Genomic DNA, 19,588 nt, shown 5'->3' with positions numbered 1-19,588 from the left:
ATAGTAGTAAGACTCTGCCATACAAGTTACAGTAGGCTACAGCATAGATATAGAATGAATAGAATATATCTCTGTGGAATACAGTGTGACTGTAGCAAATGGATGAATTCTGCAGGCAATATTACATTTTCTGTGATCTGCCTCTATGTGTTAATTAAAACGCCTCTCTAGTTATAGCTTGGTGTCTTTATTACACTTAGATTCAAATAGTATTTAATTCAAATATTTGTAATTGAGCCTGGAGTGCCAAATGGGGGGGGTTTATCTCTATTGGGACTCTCCCATTGGTTCCATTGCGCCAAGCTAGATCAATGAAGCGCAGATAAAGCATTTGAATGGAAACAAATACTATTTGAGTCCAGGTCCTATAGAAATAGAATTGCTACAACAGACATTCAAGTCAATAAATGTTCTCTGATGGATGGCTTGACGGCGATTGAGTGTACCCATAAGTGTTCCAGTCAAATTGCCCTTGTCCCTTCTAGTAATTCTATCTCTATGTCTGTACCTCTCTGTGTGATCTCCAGGTGTTCCACAAGATCATCACCAGTGGCCACCAGCGTCTACAGCCTCTCTTTGACTGCCTGCTCACCATCGTAGTGAATGGCGAGTAGCTCTGCACTGGCTCTATCTGCTGGTCAAATATGCACATGGTTCTTTATTTATTTATTTATTTAACCTTATTTAACCTTCATTTAACCAGGAAAGTCCCATTGAGATACATAGTCTATTTTACAAAAGAGACCTAGCCAAGAAGGCAGCAGTAGTCATTACAGCGTTACAGCGTTACATTACAGTGTTACAGCGTTACATTACAGCAGTAGTCATTACAGCGTTACAGCGTTACATTACAGCAGTAGTCATTACAGCAGTAGTCATTACAGCGTTACAGCGTTACATTACAGCGTTACAGCGTTACATTACAGCAGTAGTCATTACAGCAGTAGTCATTACAGCGTTACAGCGTTACATTACAGCGTTACAGCGTTACATTACAGCGTTACATTACAGCAGTAGTCATTACAGCGTTACAGCGTTACATTACAGCGTTACATTACAGCGTTACAGCGTTACATTACAGCGTTACATTACAGCGTTACAGCGTTACATTACAGCAGTAGTCATTACAGCGTTACAGCGTTACATTACAGCGTTACAGCGTTACATTACAGTGTTACAGCGTTACATTACAGCATTACAGCGTTACACTACAGCATTACAGCGTTACATTACAGCAGTAGTCATTACAGCGTTACAGCGTTACATTACAGCGTTACTGCGTTACATTACAGCAGTAGTCATTACAGCGTTACATTACAGCGTTACAGCGTTACATTACAGCAGTAGTCATTACAGCGTTACATTACAGCGTTACAGCGTTACATTACAGCAGTAGTCATTACAGCGTTACAACATTTAAAACATATAGTAGGCTACAATCAGCACAACAACACGTCATCATGAGACAATCCGGTCCACAGGAAACATCTACAGTCCTTGTTGTAACCTCAGCCTCACAGAAAGTTCTGAGGTATTGAACAGTTACATTACTTTGGAACAGTCCCTGAGATCACCTTAAACACCCAAACAGATGTACTCATGAAGTCATTCTTAGATGCTGTACATGCATATTGAGATGTTACTTGCTTTTTAGTCTAGCTAGGATTAGGCTCAATCTGTGGTCAAAATGTACAGTATCTCTACCAATGACTCCTCCTCCCTCTCCTCCACTGTGTCTCCCTACCTGAATGACTCCTCCTCCCTCTCCTCCACAGTGTCATGACTCCTCCTCCCTCTCCTCCACAGTGTCTTCCTACCTGAATGACTCCTCCTCCCTCTCCTCCACAGTGTCTTCCTACCTGAATGACTCCTCCTCCCTCTCCTCCACAGTGTCATAACTCCTCCTCCCTCTCCTCCACAGTGTCTTCCTACCTGAATGACTCCTCCTCCCTCTCATCCACAGTGTCTTCCTACCTGAATGACTCCTCCTCCCTCTCCTCCACAGTATCTCCCTACCTGAATGACTCCTCCTCCCTCTCCTCCACAGTGTCTTCCTACCTGAATGACTCCTCCTCCCTCTCCTCCACAGTGTCTTCCTACCTGAATGACTCCTCCTCCCTCTCCTCCACAGTGTCATGACTCCTCCTCCCTCTCCTCCACAGTGTCTTCCTACCTGAATGACTCCTCCTCCCTCTCCTCCACAGTGTCTTCCTACCTGAATGACTCCTCCTCCCTCTCCTCCACAGTGTCTCCCTACCTGAATGACTCCTCCTCCCTCTCCTCCACAGTGTCTCCCTACCTGAATGACTCCTCCTCCCTCTCCTCCACAGTGTCTTCCTACCTGAATGACTCCTCCTCCCTCTCCTCCACAGTGTCTCCCTACCTGAAGAGTCTGTCCATGGTGGCAGCCAACAAGCTGCTCCACCTCTTGGAAGCCTTCTCCACCAACTGGTTCCTCTTCTCCGCCTCCCAGAACCACCATCTTGTCTTCTTCCTGCTGGAGGCCTTCAACAACATCATCCAGTACCAGTTTGATGGTGAGAGGATTAGTGTTTACCCAGCCTGCTCCTCTCAGAACAGGTTACATGTCTGACTTCGTAGAATAGCATAAGACTGTATTTAGTCCTGCTGGAGTCTGGTCTGTTAGTATTGCTGCCGACTTCGGGCCACAGATACCAGCTAGCGACGGGGTTTGAGCCTGTCTCTGCCACTCTCCTACCTGGGCCCCTCTATAATCTATCTCCGGCTCTCAATTCCTCACTGTTCCATGGAAAAATAAATACAATATGAACAGGAATTGTAATTAGTCTATTTATATGTTTCTTACTTTCTGTGGGTTCAGTCAGTAGAAGGACTATTCACTGCCTGCCTTTGATGTGCTGCTGTGTCGTATCAATGTAACCCTCATAATCCCTTGCTCTTAAACTTGCAATTATCTTCCAGGAAACTGTAACCTAGTCTACGCCATTATCCGCAAACGCAACTTGTTCCATCAGTTGGCCAACCTGCCGTCCGACCCCGCCTCCATCCAGAAGGCCTTGCTGAGGAAGAGAAAGTCACCGGATGCCATCACCGGCATCTCCCGTACCAGCTCCCAGGAGACGGTGTCCATGGAGGGTTCCCGTCCAGCCGTCCCCGCCGAGCCAGGAACGCTGAAGACCAGCCTGGTCGCTATACCAGGTACACCACTGATCTATAACTATAACAACTTATATACAGTGCCTTCGGAAAGTATTCAGACCCCTTGACTGTATCCACATTTTGTTACGTTACAGCCTTATTCTAAAATTGATTAAATCTTTTTTCTCATCAATCTACACACAATACCCCATAATAACAAAGAAAAAACAGTTTTTTATACATTTTTGCTAATTTATAAAAAATAAAAATGAAATATAACATTTACATAAGTATTCAGACCCTTTACTCAGTACTTAGTTGAAGCACCTTTGGCAGCGATTACAGCCTCGAGTCTTCTTGGGTATGACTCTACAAGCTTGGTACACTTGTATTTGGGGTTTCTCAAATACAAGTGTTTTTGGGGTTTCTCAAATACAAGTTTCTCCCATTCTTCTCTGTAGATCCTCTCAAGCTCTATTTTTGTATTTTGAATTTTTTTATTTCACTGCGCCACTTGGGAGGCCATATTTGATTTTTTTTTCGCTTTGTCATTTAAGGGTATTGTGTGTAGGAAATTGCTTTATTTAATACATTTTAGATTAAGGCTGTAACGTAACAAAATGTGGAAAAAGTCAAGGGTTTTGAATGCTTTCCGAAGGCACTTTATAGCTATCTATAACCAGGGATTTTTCTGCCATTGAAACACTTGGGCAGGCCGCCTAATCATTTTGTGTTAAACAAATCTAAATATATTTTAGATTATTCAAAGTAGTCACCCTTTGCCTTGATGACAGCTTTGCACACGCTTGGCATTCTCTCAACCAGCTTCACCTGGAATGCTTTTCCAACAGTCTTGAAGGAGTTCCCACATGCTGAGCACTTGGCAACTTTTCCTTCACTCTGCGGTCCAACTCATCCGAAACCATCTCAATTGGGTTGAGGTCGGGTAATTGTGGAGGCCATGTCATCTGATGCAGTACTCCATCACTCTCCTTCTTGGTCAAATAGCTCTTACACAGCCTGGAGGTATGTTGTGTCATTGTCCTGTTGAAAAGTAAATGATAGTCCCACTAAGCACAAACCAGATGGGATGGCGTATCACTGCAGAAAGCTGTGGTAGCCATGCTGGTTAAGTGTGCCTTGAATTCTAAATAAATCACAGACAATGTCACCAGCAAAGCACCCCCACACCATTACACCTCCTCCTCCATGCTTCACGGTGAGAACCACACATGCGGAGATCATCCGTTCACCTACTCTGCATCTCACAAAGACACGGCGGTTGGAACCAAAAATCTCAAATTCAGACCAAAGGATAGATTTCCACTGGTCTAATGTCCATTCCTCGTGTTTCTTGGCCCAAGTCAGTCTCTTCTTATTACTGGTGTCCTTTAGAAGCGGTTTCTTTGCAGCAATTTGACCACGAAGACCTGATTCACGCAGTCTCCTCTGAACAGTTGATGTTGAGAAGTGTCTGTTACTTGAACTCTGTGAAGCATTTATTTGTGCTGCAATTTCTGAGGCTGGTAACTCTAATGTACTTATCCTCTGCAGCAGAGGTAAGTCTGGGTCTTCTTTTTCTGGGTCTTCCTTTCCTATGATGAAACTTCCTCATGAAAGCAAGTTTCATCATAGCGCCTGATGGTTTTCGCGACCGCACTTGAAGAAACTTTCAAAGTTTTTGAAATGTACCGGATTGACTGAAGTAATGATGGACTGTCGTTTCACTTTGCTTATATGAGCTGTAATATTGACTTGGTCTTTTACAAAATAGGGCTATCTTCTGTATACCACACCTAACTTGTTACAACACAACTGATTTGTTCAAACGTATTAAGAAGGAAGTTAATTATCCATCATGTATGACATTCCTGGGAGTGTGTAAACTTATATTTTGTATTACCATATAATTTTTGTATGTTCTCTATATGTATGTACTTGAAAATGTATCAATTGACCAATTCGGCACATTTGGGCAGACTTTATTGTGCAGTATTGCAATGCTTCACTTTATTTTTTATTTTTTTTATTTCACCTTTAGTTAACAAGGCACACTTGTTAATTGAAATGCGTTCAGGTGACTACCTCATGAAGCTGGCTGAGAGAATGCCAAGAGTGTGCAAAGCTGTCATCAAGGCAAAGGGTGGCTACTTTGAAGAATCTCAAATATCAAATATATTTTGATTTGTTTAATACTCTTTTGGTTACTACATCATGCCATATGTGTTATTTCATAGTTTTGATGTATTCACTATTATTCTACAATGTAGAAAATATAAAAAATTAAGAAAAACCCTTGAATGAGTAGGTATTGTATATACTGTATATATATTTGTGTATTTTATATTATAAATTTTCAGGGTGAAAAAACGCTTTTAGTGTAAACTCAAACTACTGAAGCCAGATATAAAGTATGTAGAAAAGATAATGGAATGTCAGTGCCTTGGCGTTTTTCCTATTTTGTTGCATTACAACATGTAATGTAAATAGATTTTTATTTGAATGTCATGTAATGGACATTACTTAAAGAATAAAATAAGCAAACACGTTTGGTGTTCACCAAAAAGCATGTGGGAGACTTACCCAAACATATGGAAGAAGGTACTATGGTCAGTTGAGACTAAAACTGAGCTTTTTGGCCATCAAGGAAAACGCTATGTTTGGCACAAACCCAACAACTCTCATCACCCGAGAACACCATCCCCACAGTGAAGCATGGTGGTGGCAGCATCACGCTGTAGGGATGTTTTTCATCGGCAGGGACTGGGAAACTGGTCAGAGTTGAAGGAATGATGGATGGTGCTAAATACAGGGAAATTCTTGAGGGAAACCTGTTTCAGTCTTCCAGAGATTTGAGACTAGGACCTTCCAGCAGGACAATGACCCTAAGCATACTGCTAAAGCAACACTCAAGTGATTTAAGGGGAAACATGTAAATGTCTTGGAATGGCCTAGTCAAAGCCCAGACCTCAATCCAATTGAGAATCTATGGTATTACTTAAAGACTGCTGTACACCAGCAGGAACCCATCCAACTTGAAGGAGCTGGAGCAGTTTTGCCTTGAAGAATGGGCAAAAATCCCAGTAGCTAGATGTGCCAAGCTTATAGAGACATATCCCAAGAGACTTGCAGCTGTAATTGCTGGAAAAGATGTCTCTACAAAGTATTGACGTTGGGGGGGAGAATAGTTATGCACACTCAAGTTTTCAGGTTTTTTGTCTTATTTATTTATTGTTTCACAAGAAAAAATATTTAGCATCTTCAAAGTGGTAGGCATGTTGTATATATCAAATGATACAAACTGCCAAAAAATCCATTTTAATTCCAGGTTGTAAGGCAACAAAGTAGGAGAAATGCTAAGGGGGTGAAGACTTTCACAAGGCACTGTATATACATTTTTAGAATATAATCTTTGAGAACTAACAATCAGCAAAATAAAAGCTAGAAAGTCAGGGCAATAGAAAATTCAAAAAACAATGAATTTAACAGTATATTTATTTTGTTATTAAGTTTGTTCAAAATAGCACAGCGTTATCCATGGCAAAATGCATAGAATTTAGCAAAGAGTTTAGAATTGCAGCAAATTAATTTTAAAACTGCAACATTTTCTCTCAGCTCCATTGCAGAATATGTAGATCCCTGGAAATTAGCTTTAAAACCAACATTTCCTCTCAGCTCCATGGCAGAATATGTAGAATCCCTGGAAATTAGCTTTAAAATTGCAACATTTTCTCTCAGCTCCATGGCAAAATGTGTAGAATTGCAGGAAATTAACTTTAACATTGCAAAAATGTATCTCGGTTCCATGGACAAATACTGAGAATTGCTGGAAATTGTCTTAAAAATACTAAAATTGCAAAAAAAATATTGTTTTAAATACCAAGATGGAGGCCTCTGAAATTCAGCCGTGCTGACCGTGCCCATTGCCACGCCCACCACCTAAGCCCATTTTTGATCCATAAAAAACCCTGTATGACCACCTATCTATAACTACTATCTGAACACTACTTATATTCTATACCAGGTACACAACCTATAACTACTATCTGATCACTACCAGGTACAATACCTATTGTATCTATAACTACTATCTGAACACTACCAGGTACAATAACTACTGTATCTATAACTACTATCTGATCACTACCAGGTATAATAACTACTGTATCTATAACTACTATCTGATCACTACCAGGTATAATAACTACTGTATCTATAACTACTATCTGATCACTACCAGGTACAATAACTACTGTATCTACAACTACTATCTGATCACTACCAGGATTCTATACCAGGTACACAACTGCACCTCCCCCATATGGACTCTCTCAACACAACTCTTATTTTTATTTTTTATTTTTTTTTATTTTTTTTATTTCACCTTTATTTAACCAGGTAGGCTAGTTGAGAACAAGTTCTCATTTGCAACTGCGACCTGGCCAAGATAAAGCATAGCAGTGTGAACAGACAACACAGAGTTACACATGGAGTAAACAATAAACAAGTCAATAACATGGTAGAAAAAAAAGAGAATCTATATACAATGTGTGCAAAAGGCATGAGGTAGGCAATAAATCGAATAATTACAATTTAGCAGATTAACACTGGAGTGATAAATCATCAGATGATCATGTGCAAGAAGAGATACTGGTGTGCAAAAGAGCAGAAAAGTAAATAAATAAAAGCAGTATGGGGGGTGAGGTAGGTAAATTGGGTGGGTAGTTTACAGATGGACTATGTACAGCTGCAGCGATCGGTTAGCTGCTCGGATAGCAGATTTTTAAAGTTGTTGAGGGAGATAAAAGTCTCCAACTTCAGAGATTTTTGCAATTCGTTCCAGTCGCAGGCAGCAGAGAACTGGAAGGAAAGGCGTCCAAATGAGGTTTTGGCTTTAGGGATGATCAGTGAGATACACCTGCTGGAGCGCGTGTTGCGGGTGGGTGTAGCCATCGTGACCAGTGAACTGAGATAAGGCGGCACTTTACCTAGCATAGCCTTGTAGATGACCTGGAGCCAGTGGGTCTGACGACGAACATGTAGCGAGGGCCAGCCGACTAGGGCATACAGGTCGCAGTGGTGGGTCGTATAAGGTGCTTTAGTAACAAAACGAATGGCACTGTGATAAACTGCATCCAGTTTGCTGAGTAGAGTATTGGAAGCTATTTTGTAGATGACATCGCCGAAGTCGAGGATCGGTAGGATAGTCAGTTTTACTAGGGTAAGTTTGGCGGCGTGAGTGAAGGAGGCTTTGTTGCGGAATAGAAAGCCGATTCTTGCTTTGATTTTGGATTGGAGATGTTTGATATGAGTCTGGAAGGAGAGTTTGCAGTCTAGCCAGACACCTAGGTACTTATAGATGTCCACATATTCTAGGTCGGAACCGTCCAGGGTGGTGATGCTAGTCGGGCGTGCGGGTGCAGGCAGCGAACGGTTGAAAAGCATGCATTTGGTTTTACTAGCGTTTAAGAGCAGTTGGAGGCCACGGAAGGAGTGTTGTATGGCATTGAAGCTCGTCTGGAGGTTAGATAGTACAGTGTCCAAGGAAGGGCCGGAAGTATATAGAATGGTGTCGTCTGCGTAGAGGTGGATCAGGGAATCGCCCGCAGCAAGAGCAACATCATTGATGTATACAGAGAAAAGAGTCGGCCCGAGAATTGAACCCTGTGGTACCCCCATAGAGACTGCCAGAGGACCGGACAACATGCCCTCCGATTTGACACACTGAACTCTGTCTGCAAAGTAGTTGGTGAACCAGGCAAGGCAGTCATTAGAAAAACCGAGGCTACTGAGTCTGCCGATAAGAATATGGTGATTGACAGAGTCGAAAGCCTTGGCCAGGTCGATGAAGACGGCTGCACAGTAATGTCTTTTATCGATGGCGGTTATGATATCGTTTAGTACCTTGAGCGTGGCTGAGGTGCACCCATGACCGGCTCGGAAACCGGATTGCACAGCGGAGAAGGTACGGTGGGATTCGAGATGGTCAGTGATCTGTTTGTTGACTTGGCTTTCGAAGACCTTAGATAGGCAGGGCAGGATGGATATAGGTCTGTAACAGTTTGGGTCCAGGGTGTCTCCCCCTTTGAAGAGGGGGATGACCGCGGCAGCTTTCCAATCCTTGGGGATCTCAGATGATACGAAGGAGAGGTTGAACAGGCTGGTGATAGGGGGTGCGACAATGGCGGCGGACAGTTTCAGAAATAGGGGGTCCAGATTGTCAAGCCCAGCTGATTTGTATGGGTCCAGGTTTTCCAGCTCTTTCAGAACATCTGCTATCTGGATTTGGGTAAAGGAGAAGCTGGGGAGGCTTGGTCGAGTAGCAGCGGAGGGGGCGGGGCTGTTGGCCAAGGTTGGAGTCGCCAGGAGGAAGGCATGGCCAGCCATTGAGAAATGCTTGTTGAAGTCTTCGATTATCACGGATTTATCGGTGGTGACCGTGTTACCTAGCCTCAGTGCAGTGGGCAGCTGGGAGGAGGTGCTCTTGTTCTCCATGGACTTTACAGTATCCCAGAACTTTTTGGAGTTAGAGCTACAGGATGCAAATTTCTGCTTGAAAAAGCTGGCCTTTGCTTTCCTGACTGACTGCGTGTATTGGTTCCTGACTTCCCTGAACAGTTGCATATCGCGGGGGCTCTTCGATGCTATTGCAGTTCGCCACAGGATGTTTTTGTGCTGGTCGAGGGCAGTCAGGTCTGGAGTGAACCAAGGGCTATATCTGTTCTTGGTTCTGCATTTTTTGAACGGAGCATGCTTGTCTAATATGGTGAGGAAGTAACATTTAAAGAATGACCAGGCATCCTCAACTGACGGGATGAGGTCAATATCCTTCCAGGGTACCCGGGCCAGGTCGATTAGAAAGGCCTGCTCGCAGAAGTGTTTTAGGGAGCGTTTGACAGTGATGAGGGGTGGTCGTTTGACCGCGGACCCGTGGCGGATACAGGCAATGAGGCAGTGATCACTGAGATCTTGATTGAAGACAGCAGAGGTGTATTTGGAGGGCAGGTTGGTCAGGATAATGTCTATAAGGGTGCCCATGTTTACGGATTTAGGGTTGTACCTGGTGGGTTCCTTGATGATTTGTGTGAGATTGAGGGCATCAAGCTTGGATTGTAGGACTGCCGGGGTGTTAAGCATATCCCAGTTTAGGTCACCTAACAGAACAAACTCTGAAGCTAGATGGGGAGCGATCAATTCACAGATGGTGTCCAGGGCACAGCTGGGAGCTGAGGGGGGTCGGTAGCAGGCGGCAACAGTGAGAGACTTATTTCTGGAGAGATTAATTTTTAAAATTAGAAGTTCGAACTGTTTGGGCATAGACCTGGAAAGTATGACAGAACTTTGCAGGCTATCTCTGCAGTAGATTGCAACTCCTCCCCCTTTGGCAGTTCTATCTTGACGGAAAGTGTTATAGTTGGGTATGGAAATCTCAGAATTTTTGGTGGCCTTCCTAAGCCAGGATTCGGACACGGCAAGGACATCAGGGTTGGCAGAGTGTGCTAAAGCGGTGAGTAAGGCAAACTTAGGGAGGAGGCTTCTGATGTTGACATGCATGAGGCCAAGGCTTTTTCGATCACAGAAGTCAACAAATGAGGGTGACTGGGGACATGCAGGGCCTGGGTTTACCTCCACATCACCCGAGGAACAGAGGAGTAGTAGGATGAGGGTGCGGCTAAAGGCTATCAAAACTGGTCGCCTAGAGCGTTGGGGACAAAGAATAAAAGGAGCAGATTTATGGGCGTGGTAGAATAGATTCTGGGCATAATGTGCAGACAGGGGTATGGTGGGGCGTGGGTACAGCGGAGGCAAGCCCAGGCACTGGGTGATGATAAGAGAGGTTGTATCTCTGGACATGCTGGTCTCAATGGGTGAGGTCACCGCATGTGTGGGGGGTGGGACAAAGGAGGTATCGGAGGTACGGAGAGTGGAACTACGGGGTCCATTGCAAACCAAAACAATGATAACTAGCCTGAACAACAGTATGCAAGGCATATTGATATTTGAGGGAGACATACAATAAGGCATAAAGTGATTGCAGGTCTTGATTGGGAGAGCTAGCTAAAACAACAGGTGAGATAACAGCAGCTAGTCAGTTAACACAGCAGCAGCAGGTAAAAATGGCGACGGCTAGGCAGAGAGGGTCGGATTAACTACACACAGATCCTGAGTTAAAGCACAGAGCCGACAGATAAAACACAAATAAACGGAATGGAGTACCGTGAATTAATGGACAGTCAAGCAAGCATCAGCTATGTAGCCAAGTGATCATAGTGTCCAGGGGGCAGCCGTAGATGGAGCAGTGAGGCCTCCACTAAGCTAGCCCGCGGCGTAAGATTGTTCGATAGACCTGTTCAGATAGCAGCCGATATGCTCAAGACAGCTAACGATTAGCGGGCCGCAGTTAGCATATGGGCGTTCAGGTTACGTCGCGATGGAGGGGCCAGTTGAATAACTCCCTCGGGCAGATAACGTCGGTATCCCAGTCGTGAAGGCCCGGTGGGGCTCCGCATCGGCAGTAAAACGGGTCCGGATAGGTGATTGTAGCCCAGGAGTGGCTGATGGAACTCTTCAGCTGGCTAGCTCCGGGATAATTGGTGTTTGCTCCGGAATTGATGTTAGCCAATAGTCACTCGGATAGCAGCTAGTTAGCTGCAAGATCCAGGTGTAAATGTCCAGAGCTTGCGGTAAAAATCCGGGGATATGGAGAGAAAATAGGTCTGGTATGCTCTGGTCTGAGTCGCGTTGTACAAAACTGGCAATAGTTTTCCGAGCTAAAGGATAGCTGATAAGCGCTAGCTGTGGTTAGCTGAACTACTCACGTTAGCTTGTGAGCTGGCTAACTTCTGGCTAGCTTCTGTTGTAGATTTCGGATACGAGGTGAATAATACCTTTGAGGAGAAAAAAAAAAACAGATCCGCACCACATTTGGTGAGGTAGGTTGCAGGAGAGTGTTTTGAAGTTGAGTTTTTAAGAAGAAAAAATATATATATAAAAAGAAATGCGAAGAAAAATATATAAAAAATATATACACGGGACAGGACGAGGACAAAGGACATCTGACTGCTACGCCATCTTGGATATCATCCAGTGGTGTGTCATACTTTTGTATGAACTGACATATAGCTTCTCTGTCCTTCAGGACCACAAAGGAAATAAGCCACTGTCTTTATTGTGCTATCTCTGTCACGTTCGGAACACCTTTGTACTGTGTAGATTGTTTTACTGTGCAATCAAATCCATCCCTGTCTGCAGCCATTGACAAACTGACTGAGAAGTCTCAGGTGTCAGAGGATGGCACCATGATCTCTGTGCTGAAGATGGATCATTCGCACGCGTCACACCACACACCCCAGGCTGACCACACACCCCAGGCTGACCACACACCCCAAGCTGTCCACAGCGCCATTGTAGGGGCCAGCGACACAGAGTCTGTTTCTGGAAGGGACAATGAGGTAAGACTGTGTGTGTGTGTGTGTGTGTGTGTGTGTGTGTGTGTGTGTGTGTGTGTGTGTGTGTGTGTGTGTGTGTGTGTGTGTGTGTGTGTGTGTGTGTGTGTGTGTGTGTGTGTGTGTGTGTGTGTGTGTGTGTGTGTGTGTGTGTGTGTGTGTGTGTGAACACATGGGTACGTGCGATCTTGTGTGTATGTGTGTGCATCAGTCATCAGTGTTCTATGTTCTCAGGATGTTTTCTACACTGAGGCAGAGATGGAGAGAAGGCGCATGTCAAGCACATCATCCACCATCTCCTGTACCTCTCAATCTCACTGGGTCCCTACACCAGACTGGGTGAGTAGGTATCAATCTTACTGGGCCCCTACACCAGACTGGGTGAGTAGGTATCAATCTTACTGGGCCCCTACACCAGACTGGGTGAGTAGGTATCAATCTCACTGGGCCCCTACAAACGACTGGGTGAGTAGGTATCAATCTCACTGGTCCCCTACACCAGACTGGGTGAGTAGGTATCAATCTTACTGGGCCCCTACACCAGACTGGGTGAGTAGGTATCAATCTTACTGGGCCCCTACACAAGACTGGGTGAGTAGATATCAATCTTACTGGGCCCCTACACCAGACTGGGTGAGTAGGTATCAATCTTACTGGGCCCCTACACCAGACTGGGTGAGTAGGTATCAATCTTACTGGGCCCCTACACCAGACTGGGTGAGTAGGTATCAATCTCACTGGTCCCCTACACCAGACTGGGTGAGTAGATATCAATCTTACTGGGCCCCTACACCAGACTGGTTGAGTAGGTATCAATCTTACTGGGCCCCTACACAAGACTGGGTGAGTATATATCAATCTTACTGGGCCCCTACACCAGACTGGGTGAGTAGGTATCAATCTTACTGGGCCCCTACACCAGACTGGGTGAGTAGGTATCAATCTTACTGGGCCCCTACACCAGACTGGGTGAGTAGGTATCAATCTTACTGGGCCCCTACACCAGACTGGGTGAGTAGGTATCAATCTCACTGGGCCCCTACAAACGACTGGGTGAGTAGGTATCAATCTCACTGGTCCCCTACACCAGACTGGGTGAGTAGATATCAATCTTACTGGGCCCCTACACCAGACTGGGTGAGTAGGTATCAATCTTACTGGGCCCCTACACCAGACTGGGTGAGTAGGTATCAATCTTACTGGGCCCCTACACCAGACTGGGTGAGTAGGTATCAATCTCACTGGGCCCCTACACCAGACTGGGTGAGTAGGTATCAATCTCACTGGGCCCCTACACCAGACTGGGTGAGTAGATATCAATCTCACTGGGCCCCTACACCAGACTGGGTGAGTAGGTATCAATCTTACTGGGCCCCTACACCAGACTGGGTGAGTAGGTATCAATCTTACTGGGCCCCTACACCAGACTGGGTGAGTAGGTATCAATCTCACTGGTCCCTACACCAGACTGGGTGAGTAGATATCAATCTCACTGGTCCCTACACCAGACTGGGTGAGTAGGTATCAATCTTACTGGGCCCCTACACCAGACTGGGTGAGTAGGTATCAATCTCACTGGTCCCCTACACCAGACTGGGTGAGTAGGTATCAATCTCACTGGTCCCTACACCAGACTGGGTGAGTAGTTTTAATAGTAATATGATAATATTGTCATTTAAAAGACGGTTTTATTCAAAGCCACTTAAAGAACTGTCAACATGGACAGTGACACAAGTATTCAGTAAGTGGGTTATGCGGGACTCAAACCCACAACCCTGGTGTTGCCATGGCCATACTCTAACCCACAACCCTGGTGTTGCCATGGCCATACTCTAACCCACAACCCTGGTGTTGCCATGGCCATACTCTAACCCACAACCCTGGTGTTGCCATGGCCATACTCTAACCCACAACCCTGGTGTTGCCATGGCTGCACTCTAACCCACAACCCTGGTGTTGCCATGGCCATACTCTAACCCACAACCCTGGTGTTGCCATCACCATACTCTAACCCACAACCCTGGTGTTGCCATCACCATGCTCTAACCCACAACCCTGGTGTTGCCATCACCATGCTCTAACCCACAACCCTGGTGTTGCCATCACCATACTCTAACCCACAACCCTGGTGTTGCCATAGCCACACTCTAACCCACAACCCTGGTGTTGCCATCACCATACTCTAACCCACAACCCTGGTGTTGCCATAGCCATACTCTAACCCACAACCCTGGTGTTGCCATGGCTGCACTCTAACCCACAACCCTGGTGTTGCCATGGCCATACTCTAACCCACAACCCTGGTGTTGCCATCACCATACTCTAACCCACAACCCTGGTGTTGCCATCACCATGCTCTAACCCACAACCCTGGTGTTGCCATCACCATACTCTAACCCACAACCCTGGTGTTGCCATAGCCACACTCTAACCCACAACCCTGGTGTTGCCATCACCATGCTCTAACCCACAACCCTGGTGTTGCCATAGCCACACTCTAACCCACAACCCTGGTGTTGCCATGGCCACACTCTAACCCACAACCCTGGTGTTGCCATGGCCACACTGTAACCCACAACCCTGGTGTTGCCATGGCCACACTCTAACCCACAACCCTGGTGTTGCCATCACCACACTCTAACCCACAACCCTGGTGTTGCCATGGCCACACTCTAACCCACAACCCTGGTGTTGCCATGGCCACACTCTAACCCACAACCCTGGTGTTGCCATGGCCACACTCTAACCCACAACCCTGGTGTTACCATCGCCATACCCTAACCCACAACCCTGGTGTTGCCATGGCCACACTCTAACCCACAACCCTGGTGTTGCCATGGCCACACTCTAACCCACAACCCTGGTGTTGCCATGGCCACACTCTAACCCACAACCCTGGTGTTGCCATGGCCACACTCTAACCCACAACCCTGGTGTTGCCATCACCACACTCTAACCCACAACCCTGATGTTGCCATCGCCATACCCTAACCCACAACCCTGGTGTTGCCATGGCCACACTCTAACCCACAACCCTGGTGTTGCCATGGCCACACTCTAACCCACAACCCTGGTGTTGCCATGGCCACACTCTAACCCACAACCCTGGTGTTGCCATCGCCACACTCTAACCCACTTCCCTGGTGTTGCCATTGCCACACTCTAACCCACAACCCTGGTGTTGCCATGGCCATACTCTAACCCACAACCCTGGTGTTGCCATGGCCACACTCTAACCCACAACCCTGGTGTTACCATGGCCACACTCTAACCCACAACCCTGGTGTTGCCATGGCCACACTCTAACCCACAACCCTGGTGTTGCCATGGCCACACTCTAACCCACAACCCTGGTGTTGCCATGGCCACACTCTAACCCACAACCCTGGTGTTGCCATCGCCATACCCTAACCCACAACCCTGGTGTTGCCATGGCCACACTCTAACCCACAACCCTGGTGTTGCCATCGCCACACTCTAACCCACAACCCTGGTGTTGCCATGGCCACACTCTAACCCACAACCCTGGTGTTACCATGGCCACACTCTAACCCACAACCCTGATGTTGCCATGGCCACACTCTAACCCACAACCCTGATGTTGCCATGGCCACACTCTAACCCACAACCCTGGTGTTGCCATCGCCACACTCTAACCCACAACCCTGGTGTTGCCATCACCATGCTCTAACCCACAACCCTGGTGTTGCCATGACCACACTCTAACCCACAACCCTGGTGTTGCCATGGCCACACTCTAACCCACAACCCTGGTGTTGCCATGGCCACACTCTAACCCACAACCCTGGTGTTGCCATCGCCACACTCTAACCCACAACCCTGGTGTTGCCATGGCCACACTCTAACCCACAGATCCATTCTAGATAGAACCCTCTGCAAAGGGTTTTACCCAGCACCAAAAATGGTTCCCCCAAACTGAAGAACCCTGTATGGTTCTACTTAGCACCTTTTGTTCTAAGAGATGTAACGTGTCCCTTCCTTCTCCCTCAGGTCCTCTCCTGGAAGTGTAAGCTCCCCCTACAGACCATAATGCGTCTGCTGCAGGTGCTGGTACCGCAGGTTGAGAAGATCTGTATCGACAAGTAAGTCAAACATCACTGGTCATATTGGTCATCAAAGGTTTACTTCTATGAAGTGTCAGTAGATGCACTGAAGTTATATTATTATATATATTATACGTTATATTATTATATATTTTCTAGCTTTGCTCCCAACCCCCCCATACAACACACACCATCCATTTTGGAAGAAACACTTTAATGACTGATGATATTTAAATATCTGTTTTTATGTATGTGGAGCCAAAGAGAAATTTGCACCTTAAGTGGACAAGAAAGGTTTTCCTGATTCTAATTGTAACAAGATAGTTTCCCTCTCTCTCAGAGGTTTGACAGACGAGTCTGAGATCCTGAAGTTCCTCCAGCATGGTACCCTGGTGGGCCTCCTGCCCGTCCCCCATCCCATCCTCATCCGGAAGTACCAGGCCAACGCCGGCACGGCCATGTGGTTCCGCACCTACATGTGGGGAGTGGTCTACCTGCGGTGAGTAGGGCATGATGGGAGCTGTAGTCCTATGGTATTTCACTCATTTTCATGATTCATGTGGGGTTTCATCTGTGCACTTCTTTCTTCTGGGATGTGTTCATTTGGCAACAAACAGAAGAAAATGAATTAAGCAGGGAGGGACTTCCTGGTCTTGTCCAATAAGAAACACTTGTTTTCATTTCTCCATTGGATTTTTTTTTTCAAATGTTCCAATGCTTTCTATCTTCCTCTTAGATCTAAGATGAAATAGTCTTCCAATGTTTTCCAATGCATTTAACATTTTAAACCTTTATTTGTCTTCATAGCAACGTGGACCCGCCCATCTGGTACGACACGGACGTGCGTCTCTTTGAGATCCAGAAGATGTAGATAACAGGAAAGAGATGTTGACTGAAGATGGGACTACTTCCTGTCTTGTTCCTGCCCCTTCCTCCTACTGGCACTCTCTCCCTTGAACCTCACCTACCTTCAACTTGCCTCATCATCATCATCATCATCATCATCATCATCATGCCTTCTCTTTGACTTTCCCCTGGTTGTGCAAACGTAATGTGGACAATATTGAGAAAGGGGGGGGGATAGCTAGCACCTACTCCAAAAGCAGGAGGTTGAGTTGTACAGGGTTCAAATTACAGGGGGGCTAAGAGGGGCTGGGCACCCCTTTTACAAATCAGGACCCCATATAAGAAATAAAATATCTATGTGAAGCCATACCAGAAGTGTCGAAGACATAAACAATGGGCACCCACAAGGGTCAATGTGTAATTCAAACCCCTAGAGTTGGATGAGGATAGGATTGGACTATTATCTACACTTTGTATCTGTAAGTACACCCTGAAACCTCAAGACTACAGAATGTCTGTCAAAGCACTGAGACATTAGAGTGTTAGCAAGCAAACTGTCTTTCCGTCTCCCCTTCCTAATCATGGACTCCATGTTAAAGCTCTGTGTGAAAACGCAGCTTTGATGGAGAGAGTATGGGAGATATTGGTTACACTTTATTATGACCTTTATGAATAAGACATTATATAAACGTATACATGTTTATAAATGATTATACATTTGTAGGAATTCCAATGCTTCTAAATGCAGAAATGTTTACTGTTGCTTATTCATGAAATGTATTATAAAGTGTCAAAATTACGCTTTTAGACAGCAGCCTAAAATATTCTCGGCTGGCATTGCTATTTCACATGAATTGTATTTAATTGACACATTAAAGTGAGAACGTGTCATGTTGTGAAATTGCACATCCTCCAACGAGACCTTACTGCTGTGGTCTTTGTAAAGTGGCAATGTGACAAGGTACTGTATCTCTTCAGGAACATGAAAATGACACTATTGTCTGTTCCAGACTGAAAGAAACAAATATCCAAACTGACTTTATGTTACTGTGTAAAAGTCAACGGCTATACATGTACATTGTTATATTTGTCTGCATATTATTCTGCAATCAGCATTGTCGACTGTAAATACTGTGCTTGATGTTTAAAGTAGTATTTTTTTCTTGAATTATACAGAATAATACTATATTATAAACTATTCATAAAGGAACCAGCAAAGCTTTTCAATTCTTTTATTTCATTAGTATTTGTTTTTATTAGGGATCCCATAAGTTTCTGCCAAGGCAGCAGTTACTCTTCCTGGGGTCTACATTTTTACATTTTACATTTTAGTCATTTAGCAGACGCTCTTATCCAGAGCGACTTACAGTAGAGTGCATACATTTTATTACATTTTTACATACTGAGACAAGGATATCCCTACCGGCCAAGAGCAGACGCTCTTATCCAGAGCGACTTACAGTAGAGTGCATACATTTTCTTAAAAATTTTTTTTTACATACCGGCCAAACCCTCCCGGACGACGCTATGCCAATTGTGCGTCGCCCCACGGATCTCCCGGTTGCGGCAGAGCCTGGGCGCGAACCCAGAGACTCTGGTGGCGCAGCTAGCACTGCGATGCAGTGCCCTAGACCACTGCGCCACCCGGTCTAGCAACATAAAGCAGTTATATACCATTTAAAATATTTCATGACATTACATTTCATAACACTTTTCACAACATATTAAGTGTGTTCCCTCAGGCCTCTACTCTACTACCACATATTTATACAATACAAAACCCATATGTACGTGTGTGTAGAGTGCGTCTTATCATGTGTATGTGTAAGCGTGTGTCTGTACCTTTGTGTGTGTCTCTTCACAGTCCCCACTCTTCCATTAGGTGTATTTTTATCCGTTTTTTTAAGTCTGATTCTACTGGTTGCATCAGTTACCTGATGTGGAATAGAGTTCCATGTAGCCATGGCTCTACATAATACTGTGTGCCTCCCATAGTCTGTTCTGGACTTGAGGATTGTGAAGAGGCCTCTGGTGGCTTGTCTTGTGGAGTATGCATGGGTGTCTGAGCTGTGTGCTAGTACTTTAAACAGACACCTCGGTGCATTTAACTTG

At 45.3% G+C, this 19,588-nt stretch overlaps 1 protein-coding gene across 2 annotated transcripts in view; it reads left to right on the top strand.

The window, feature by feature from the left end:
• LOC129833983 (protein HID1-like) overlaps nucleotides 1-17,618 on the top strand; it is a 55,625-nt gene extending 38,007 nt beyond the window's left edge. The window contains exons 11-19 of one of the 2 annotated variants that reach the window (XM_055898801.1): nucleotides 1-6; nucleotides 528-606; nucleotides 2,373-2,537; nucleotides 2,944-3,180; nucleotides 12,373-12,572; nucleotides 12,801-12,905; nucleotides 16,578-16,669; nucleotides 16,971-17,129; nucleotides 17,438-17,618. The exon at nucleotides 1-6 is cut by the window's left edge and continues 146 nt beyond it. In XM_055898801.1, the coding sequence (XP_055754776.1) occupies nucleotides 1-6; nucleotides 528-606; nucleotides 2,373-2,537; nucleotides 2,944-3,180; nucleotides 12,373-12,572; nucleotides 12,801-12,905; nucleotides 16,578-16,669; nucleotides 16,971-17,129; nucleotides 17,438-17,501 (1,107 nt within the window). In that variant the 3' untranslated portion in view covers nucleotides 17,502-17,618. Of the gene's footprint in view, nucleotides 7-527; nucleotides 607-1,784; nucleotides 2,538-2,943; nucleotides 3,181-12,372; nucleotides 12,573-12,800; nucleotides 13,586-13,627; nucleotides 14,304-16,577; nucleotides 16,670-16,970; nucleotides 17,130-17,437 lie in introns of those variants that run through there. The other variant, XM_055898800.1, reaches the window with a different exon arrangement.
• The last annotated feature ends 1,970 nt before the right edge of the window (nucleotides 17,619-19,588 follow it).

This window comes from Salvelinus fontinalis, chromosome 34, assembly GCF_029448725.1.
Source record: "Salvelinus fontinalis isolate EN_2023a chromosome 34, ASM2944872v1, whole genome shotgun sequence".
In the NCBI taxonomy this organism is placed as follows: domain Eukaryota; kingdom Metazoa; phylum Chordata; class Actinopteri; order Salmoniformes; family Salmonidae; genus Salvelinus; species Salvelinus fontinalis.
This window is presented reverse-complemented; position numbering and strand designations above follow the sequence as displayed.